The 9,475-nt window shown below is 34.9% G+C and overlaps 2 protein-coding genes across 3 annotated transcripts in view; one reads left to right on the top strand and one right to left on the bottom strand.

The window, feature by feature from the left end:
- LOC150094318 (cytochrome b5 reductase 4) overlaps positions 1-8,304 on the bottom strand; it is a 266,376-nt gene extending 258,072 nt beyond the window's left edge. The window contains exon 1 of one of the 2 annotated variants that reach the window (XM_090411979.1): positions 8,061-8,304. The gene's annotated coding sequence lies outside the window, so the exon portion shown is untranslated. The remainder of the gene's footprint in view (positions 1-8,060) is intronic. The other variant, XM_090411980.1, reaches the window with a different exon arrangement.
- Positions 4,799-6,685, top strand: LOC150094319 (major heat shock 70 kDa protein Ba-like). The gene has a single exon (XM_090412060.1). It carries the CDS (start codon positions 4,799-4,801, stop codon positions 6,668-6,670), a length of 1,872 nt encoding a protein of 623 aa, XP_090268186.1. The 3' UTR covers positions 6,671-6,685.
- Positions 8,305-9,475: the final 1,171 nt, after the last annotated feature.

The following is a 9,475-nucleotide window of genomic DNA, read 5'->3' on the forward strand; positions in this document are numbered from 1 at the left end:
AAAAAAACGGTAGTGAGAAAAATATTTATGCATTGTAACTCACCATAGAAGTCAGTGGAGCAGGGGAAGCAGCAGAAGGATGTCGACTTGTCAGCGAACGCTTACCGTCGAATATAACTGGCATCCCTGATTTCAATTTACGAAAAAAGACATTAAAACGTTTTGCATATATACCTCCCACACAAAAACAACACGCCTTCCCCAAAAGCCATTATATACTGTTGATGCAAGAAAAAAAAATTGTTTTATTGTATCCCTGAATAAGGTATAGAGGCTTTTGCAGTCTGTGTAATATATTTCTCAACAAATAGTGCAATTAGATACAGAAACTAGGCTGTATAGATGCAAGCAAAACCATATATTGCACCAGAAACACAGTATCTAACTAAAACTCTTGTCTAATTTTTCAATTACATGAAATAAGTGTTTGTTTGATTGCATTTGAAATTCTCGATGTCATTATGACAGATCACAAAGGCTTACTTCAAATAAACTTCTACCACGAATTGAAACATGCCATATAATGCTTGTGTGAGTTCCCCTTCTAGCTCAAACGCAAATAAAGCGATAAAAATCAACCAAGTTGATTTTTATCGCTTTGTTTGGAACTTTGTATGAGTAGAGCCCGCCGGTAATGAGAAGTTCTGTTGGAACGATAAACGTCACCCCGTCGTGAATGTCTTAAAACTAAGAAATATATAACGAATGTTATGACAGATGATATGGAATTCGGTTGAAGAGAATTGGCATTTTAATTCAAAAATTGTCATTTCATTTGTCTTTAAAGGGTCGCGTGATCTTTTGTTAATAGTACACCAATAGAATTCATGTCTTCATAGCTGCTCTCTCCTGTAAAACAAAATTTAACTTGTATGTATTGTAACAATTAAAAAAAAAAAAAAGGTTGAATAATTTATAAGCGTATAAAAGGATACCATATGCAAATCGTTGACGTGCCAGCAAAATTCTCGGGCGTGCCATAGGTTCGCCACCCATGTTGTACGATATTGTTATATATCTTAGAGTAGTTTCAAATACTACCGCTCTAGCGCTACGATCTTATTTCGCTTACTATAACAACAATAGTTGGTTGTAAAATTATATACATATATTTTTCTATATAATAATATTTTTTATATAATAATTATAATATTAATTTATATAACAATTTTTAAAAATTAATTTTCTTTTTTCAATTTTTTGCGCTTTGCGGGGCCCTGTGCCACCACACAGTTCGCACACCCATGAATACGGCCCTGATTGTTGTCAGCTGTCATTGTCAGTGTAGCTCCATCTGGCCATGTTCTGCTTTGAACTGCCCATTCCGGAACGAAGTCTATTCAATGTCTTCCATCTTTGCCAGTCACGATGTAAACCGGGAGGAAGAGATTGAATAGGCATAAAGTCTGCATTATACAGAATGAATCACTAGTGCCAATAACATTCCGAAGACACACAATAGGATTGAGATCTGTGCACAAAGAAGGGACAATCAATTAAGGCAAACATAATTTTCCTGTAATTATTCTTAAGGGGCCTGAGCCCTGAGACATTGCATGTCATTTTGTTAGAAGTGTCCATTACATGCAGAGTAATTGATAATGAGTTATTGTATTGGGCCTGCGCTCTTCAGTTGCTCCATAAGCAAAAACTCTAAAGAATGCAAAGAAAATTTGGATACTACAAATGTTCATCTGCTCTGCATCATTGTTGTCATCAAGCATAATGAATCCTTGGCCTCCGTGTTATTTTTGCCATACCCCTTCAACATTAGTACCAGGGTTGAGCTAAGAGCTAGATGATCCAATCCTGCTTATGCCAGAAAACGAAATTCGTCTACCACTTGAAAATATTCACAGATATCTCTTTCTGCTGGATGCAAACCTCACAGCTTTTTTGGTGGGAGTGAATACACTATTCACTCAGTGGAACCCTAAGCTGTAAGTATCATGGGCAGGGCCATCGCCAGATTAGATCGCGCCTTGAGGCAAACAATTAAATATCGTTCCTGATGAATTATAAGACAAAAATATAAGAAAATCTCCAATGCTATTCTGTTTTTATTACATGAGAAACATTAACGCAAAACAATTAAATAATAATATTAATTAAATGTTTGTTCTACGGGGATATCGCACAATAAACTTGTTTATAAGCTCTTCTAAATTTAAATTATAAGCTATGTCTGCCTCTATCGATATAGTTGCTAGACCAACCAAATCTTTCTTTGGTCATTGCTGTTCGCGCATAATTTTTAATTAGTTCAAACTTGGAAAAACTTATTTTCGCTCTTCCTACGCTAGTGACGGCGCCTACAGCAATATGGCTGAACGCGCGCCCTTATTAAGCCGCGCCGTGAGGCAGGCTGCCTCTATGCTACACCCTGTCGACGGTACTGATCATGGGGTATGAGTGGTCTTGATACGTATTTAGTATTTTCTTTCTTTGTCCCTCCACTGGAATTTAGTATACAATGGTGTACGACCGCCGTTCACTTGTCTTTTACAAGTTTACCAAAACATGAGAAACAATGCTCGGTAATCATTGTGGTGCATAAAAATATCAGTACTATTGAAATTCATCGTTGATTACAAGGATTTTATGGTGAAGGAAACAGTAAAAGTAGAGAAACTTAGAGTAATACAGAATACTATTTTGTGTGTAAAGAGAAACGTAAAACACACTGTAAGTCGTCAACTTGTTTACGAAGAATAAGCAACTGCAAAGGCGAAATTCATATTAATGATACATCACGATATTTGTAACCAACCACTGCGACTGATGATTTCCATAAGCAGAAAGTTGGAGCAGTTAAAGAGAGAAAATCGACAAATTTTCAGCCTGGCTAGCAAGTGATTAACGTATCCACTCTCTAATGAACAAACAACTAGTGTTCGAATCCCACAATAGGCGTGGATGTCTGTGTATGGCTTTAGGTGAGAGATGAATTTCGTCTTCCAGAGTGAGACCACTGTTATTGGAGACCTGAAGTGTATTAAAAAGGTCTATGTTTTGTTTCTTGAGCAGGATTTCTGTATTATGTAAAGTAAGGTAAATAAATATATATATATAATAATTTAACAAACCTTGGCTCACCCAAAGTGTTAATATACTGTAGGCTTACAGCCTTTCATTGAGTCGCATAAAAAAAAACACTGCTACAATGAAGTGCGCACACATTAGATATCCTGTAGGTTGACTTTACAACTTTTGCAAATGTGCTAAATGAATTTCAACTCACTATTCGCAGACAACACTAGATACACCGTCTCCTTCTGAAGTGATACACCAATGCAATACATCTAATTTCATCTCCTCCGGCCACAAGGTTGAACTAACAACCTCATTTATCTACCAAGAGCACAGATCAATTCGAATCCTCTTGCAGCAAGTATATTCTAGCTGTAACATTCCCCTCAATTTACCATCATCAGTATATACTAAATATCTCCTTTTAAATATTCAACTATATCATCATTGTCAAATAATTCTGATATATATACTCTCAGATTATGTACAGGATACTATGATCATATCACATTATTAAATTTATTGCCATTCTTACAAAATTCCTAATAACATTTCCCTTCCAGATTAGTCTCATTGGTCAAGACTCCAGTATGGTCAAATGTTCTCTCTCTCTCTCTCTCTCTCGCAAAGAACTTCTAACTGCATTATTTTGCCTACATTTCAGTCTTAATTGGGGCTATATCCAGGGGGGTGTAGTCTTAAAAGAAATAGTGCCAGGGAACCAGGGAAATAGTACCTTGGAAACAAAAATCCAGGGCACGAAATGATGCATTATTATTATTGCGACGGCTATATGGCAGAGAGATTGCCCTGTTTTCTGAAACGAAAATGACAAGAGCGGCAAGCCGCTATTTTTTGACCGAAAGATGGAAATACATTATAAGTCTCATTATTATAATTCATTATAATGATTTTAAAAATTTTGATAGTTTTAAAACAGTACCAGGGCGTCGCCCTGGCCCGACTACACCCCCTGGCTATACCCCCAACACCTGTTATGCTAACCTTTCCCTCCTCATTCTGTCATGTTCTTTCCAGATATCAATTTTAATATGGTGCTATGGTCCATAATATCTGTTATGGACCATATCACCATATTAAATATATCAAACAGTTATAAGATGAGATGTTATAACATTTCATCCAATGATAATAGAAGTGATACGTGCAGGAATGTTACATCTAAAAATCTTGACTGTAAAAGTTGAATTTTTGAGTGAGCTTCTGTAGCATCTTAACCGATTACTGATATAAAGTTCAGAAATTCGTTGGAGAAATCGGATTATATAATTTTCGTTGTTCAGACATCAAAGGCAGCTGTTATGGTAAACATTAAGAAAGGATGGGGCTGTCTCGAATTACATTATTAAAAGGTTATGTAAAAATTCAACCGTTAACTTTTTCGTGTGTGAACATATCAATGTTCAATAAAAATGAGTGAATCAATAAGCTGTAATTTTTTTCCCCCAAAGTTTAGTCATAATAGCTGCCAACAGATCAGGTAAGTTGCTGTGATATTTTAATATCTCCTAAATTTATTTGCAGACGTACCACCAGACGTACTGCAAACATTTTAATTGGCTACTTCCAAATTAGTTAAATTAGGGTTCGAAAAATCTAAATCCGTGAAGGAAGCTTTTGTTAGTGATTATTACTTTTAAATCCGTAATATTAGAAGTTATAGCACCACTTTGGAGACTTTGCGGATAACTATTTTTACTGGTTAATGTAATAGATGTGAACTGCATAAAATCAACGTTCAAATACGATGTCAAATACGCCAGCAGTCGGTATTGATCTTGGTACAACTTATTCATGCGTTGGAGTTATTCAACATGGAAAAGTAGAAATTATTGCTAACGAGCAAGGAAACAGAATCACCCCGAGTTATGTGGCCTTCACCGAAACCGAACGGCTGATTGGAGATCCTGCAAAAGCTCAGATTGCTTCAAATCCAGAAAATACAATTTTTGATGCGAAAAGGCTCATTGGGCGGCGGTATGATGATCCTAAAATTAAAAATGATTTACAGCATTGGCCTTTCAATGTACAAAATGACAGCGGTAAACCTCGGATTGTAGTTCGCTATAAAGGTCTAATTAAATATTTTTCTCCTGAACAAATTAGCTCAATGGTTTTATCAAAGATGAAAGAGATTGCAGAAAACTACTTGGGACAGCGAGTCACTGATGTGGTAATTACTGTGCCAGCTTATTTCAACGATTCCCAAAGACAAGCCACGAAGGATGCTGGAACTATTGCTGGACTGAATGTGATGAGAATTGTCAACGAACCTACTGCAGCTGCTCTTGCATATGGGCTAGACAAGAATTTGAAAGGTGAGAAAACTATTTTGATTTTCGATTTGGGTGGGGGTACTTTTGATGTGTCTATTCTTACGGTTGACGAAGCTCAAGTATTCAACGTTCGCGCAACGTCTGGTGACACACACCTTGGCGGGGAAGATTTTGACAACAGAATGGTCGATTACTTTGTTGAAGAATTAAAAACAAAATCCGGAAAAGACATTCGTAGTAATCCACGTGCTCTGCGTCGCCTTAAGACTGCCTGCGAGCGTGCAAAGAGAACACTTTCCACTAATAGTGAAGCTGGAATAGAAATTGATGCTCTTCTTGATGGCGCTGACTTCAATTCGAAGATTAGCAGAGCACGTTTTGAGGAACTGTGTATAGATTTATTTCGTTCTACACTTGTCCCAGTAGAACGAGCTCTAGCAGATGCAAAAATAGACAAAAACAAAATTGACGATATCGTTCTTGTCGGCGGCTCTACTCGCATTCCAAGAATACAGAAACTATTAAAAGAATTTTTAAACAACAAAGAACTTTCCATGTCAATTAATCCTGATGAAGCGGTAGCTTATGGTGCTGCCATTCAAGCAGGTATTCTCACTGGCGCGAAAACCCTGAAAGACGTTGTGCTTATTGATGTTGCACCTCTGTCTTTGGGAATTGAGACAGCGGGAGGAGCAATGGCAAACATCATTGATAGAAATACTACAATTCCTTGCTCTAAATCAAAGAAATTCTCAACTTATGCAGATAATCAAATCGGTGTTACTGTTCAGGTATTCGAAGGGGAACGAGTTATGACGCAAGATAATAACCTTTTGGGAACATTTGATTTAATGGGCATACCTCCAGCTCCCAGAGGTATACCTAGGATAGAAGTTATGTTTAGTATCGACTCTAATGGTATATTAGATGTGTCCGCAGAAGATAAAAGTTCAGGAAAATCGAAAAAAATCCGCATTGCAAATGATAAAGGTCGACTCTCGAAGCAACAAATTGAAACAATGATTGCTGATGCTGAAAGATATCGTCAAGAGGATTTGGCCATGCAAGCCATTATTCATTCAAAGAATCGATTGGAAGATTATTTATATCAGGTAAAGCATGCAGTGGAAGAGTCTGGAAATAGGCTCACATCATCTGAGAAAGAAACTGCATTAAGTAAATGTAATGAAATAATAAACTGGATGGAAAATAATGCTTCAGCCAATCAGGAAGAATATGAGAATAAGTACAAATACTTGCAAGCACAGTGCAGCTCAATGATGAAAAAACTGCACCAGGCAGGTACTGAAACTCAGGGACCTAAAATTGAAGAAGTTGAATAACCCAAAGTTATTTAATTTTCCATTATCTCATACATCTTTATTTTTAGAAAATATTTGAAAAAAAAAAAAAATACAAATTAAAAGAAATCAAATTACTGATTATGCATGCTTCTGTTATGCTCTTGGAATTAAACTGTATATTTTGAAATTAAATTGCATTTTATCTGTATGCTGTCTTTATAGAGAATTATTGATAGTCTCTCCCCACTCCTCCTTGATGGGAAGGGGGGGGGGGGACAATGCAGCTTATCCCTTCCTTATCTTTCCTGAGTTTTGTGAAATGGCCCAGGTAAAAAACCTATACACACATTATATTAAGTAGCAAAAGTGCATTCACTAGTTATGACAGGTTATATTTTGTAGCAATTCCAAATCAGAATGAATAAGAATTAGTATTCTTATTATTATAAAATAAGAATGATTATTAACTATACAATACTTCAAAACTATTCTTAGAAATGGTTCTATTAGTTTCAATATTTGAATTCAATATTCTCTTCGGTTACCAAATATATCCTGTGTCTCGTTTAGCATTTTCAAATGGCCATATCTGAGAAGCTGCAAAGTCATTCACCATGCCCCAGTCATCTTTATTGATTAGAGGCTTGCAGAGACAACCTCACACAGCAGACAGGGTGGTCAGAGAGAGAGAGAGAGAAGCAGTTTACTTTGCTAGATGACGTGGCATTCCTTACACAAAACTCTTTTTCTGTTAAAACTTATTTTTACTTGATTAATTTAGTAGTATTCATACACATTTGTTGTCCGTGGACTCAATCATAATGTAAAAGTCCAATAAGTCTAACTCTGTCTCCACCCTAACGGTTTATGAGGCTCTCTCTCTCTCTCTCATGCACAATAAAGCAGATCTGAATTAAAAATTAATTACTACAATATGTTAATATATACAAAATAACATATTCATATAGTAGCTTTTGATACCCAGCAATGCACTGCGATACCGGGTACAATTTGAAAATAAGTAAAATATTATTCAAATATTATTACTGAAAAAGATTAAGAAAAATAAAATAAAATAATTAAAAATATTATTGTTAATACTTAAAGATTACCATTAATTAAATCATATATCACTTTTATTATCCTGTTTATTGTTATTATACCATTTACTATTTTTAAAAATAAAGAATTAAGACGAGCTAATTAGTAATCATTGCTGAGCCAGTTTAACAACTTGGCTAACAGCGAAGTCATTGGCATATCTGTTCTTCACCAAGCTGCAATTTCAAATACTGTATTGTTGTGGGCATGAGTTTTTAAGATTGTCTTTAGGTAGGAGATGAATTTCAATAAATAAAAATACAATATATATATATATATATATATGTATATAAAATTAAAAAAAATATAGAATAAATCCTTAGCTCACCCATGATACTAACGTGCTATAGGTCTGTAGGGAAAGAGCAACATAAAGTCTTATTTATTTTTAGATCTCTGCTGTTCAAAACTTATTGATGATATTACTTGTGGCTTGAAAGTAGACATTCAGTTGTTTGCTGATAATGCAAAACTGGGAAGAGTTACTAGAAGTGATGCCAATGCAATGTCCCTTCAGGAGGATTGGATAAATAATTGAGATCTTGGTCTTCCTTCCTCTGTTTAATAAAAAGGTTTTGCATTTCAGAATGTAGAATTGCAAAGCTATATTTTGTATTGATTAAACTCGCTCCAGGATGTGGATGAGATTTGGGATTCAGAGGTGATGACAGAATCTAAGGTTAAAGAACATATTAAAAAAAAAGCCAAAGACTACAGCATATTGCTGTTATGAAAAGGTCACTAAGCAATAGAGATAGAAGGAAGTTATAACTTATAAGTTTTATAAACTATCAATAATAACTTAATATAAGTTTTCACTTTATACTAATTAATAATAAGAATTAAGTAGATTTTTGTCAGTTTATCTACAGTTTTACTTTCCTTTATTAATTATATTATTCACAATGTGAAAATAATATTACTAATCCAGCAAATCCTTGTAAACTGGTAATGAGCAGCAATTAGAAATTAGTCCTGACAATAAGTTATACATTTAGTCATTTTGCCTGTATATCATTTTGAAGATTTTATTTTCTGTTCTTGAGAAAAAAAAAGTTGTGAAGTATCTGCATGAATGCAGTTATTAATCTACTCACCTGTTTTCTTGAATTTTATCTTGTATTTTTCAAAACAATACACTTTCATTTTGTAAATCTAGAATAGGTATGTCTCATATTTTGTTGTGATTGTTTCTTGTTGATAAAGGAATACAACAGCTAATGGCAGAAATCATTATTGTTATATTTCTTTTCTTTTCTTTTCTTATGTTAATCTATTTGAGAATCACACAAAATCACTAATGTATTTTTCTCCTTTGTTCTGTCCATCCAAGCAGTACTGACATCACAGCATTTGATTCATTATGGAGATAGATGTGAGGATTAAAGCTAGTGGAAAGATCATATATCATCTTTCCATTAAATTATGATAAACCATGTTGGAAGAAGTTTATTTTGCACTTGGTTAGACTATAATAAATTTAGTTTAATCCTTTATCCAAGTGTAAGCAAACAAAGTTTGCACCTGAAAATATCTTCAGAACTGAGGTAAGGTCTGGGTAGTGGCTCTTCCCTTAATGTATACATGCCCACAAGGAGATGTGCTTTGCATTATGGAAGATACTGAGACAAGGAGTGATGAGAGCTTGTATAGTCCACCTTTGCTTGGAGTTGTACCACCTTACCTCAGTCCTGAAGATATTTTGAGGTGCAAACTTTGTTTGCTTACACTTCGATAAAGGCT

Source organism: Typopeltis vanoorti, chromosome 22, assembly GCF_054136105.1.
Source record: "Typopeltis vanoorti isolate ZY-2024b chromosome 22, IOZ_Tvanoo_1.0, whole genome shotgun sequence".
Lineage (NCBI taxonomy): Eukaryota > Metazoa > Arthropoda > Arachnida > Uropygi > Thelyphonidae > Typopeltis > Typopeltis vanoorti.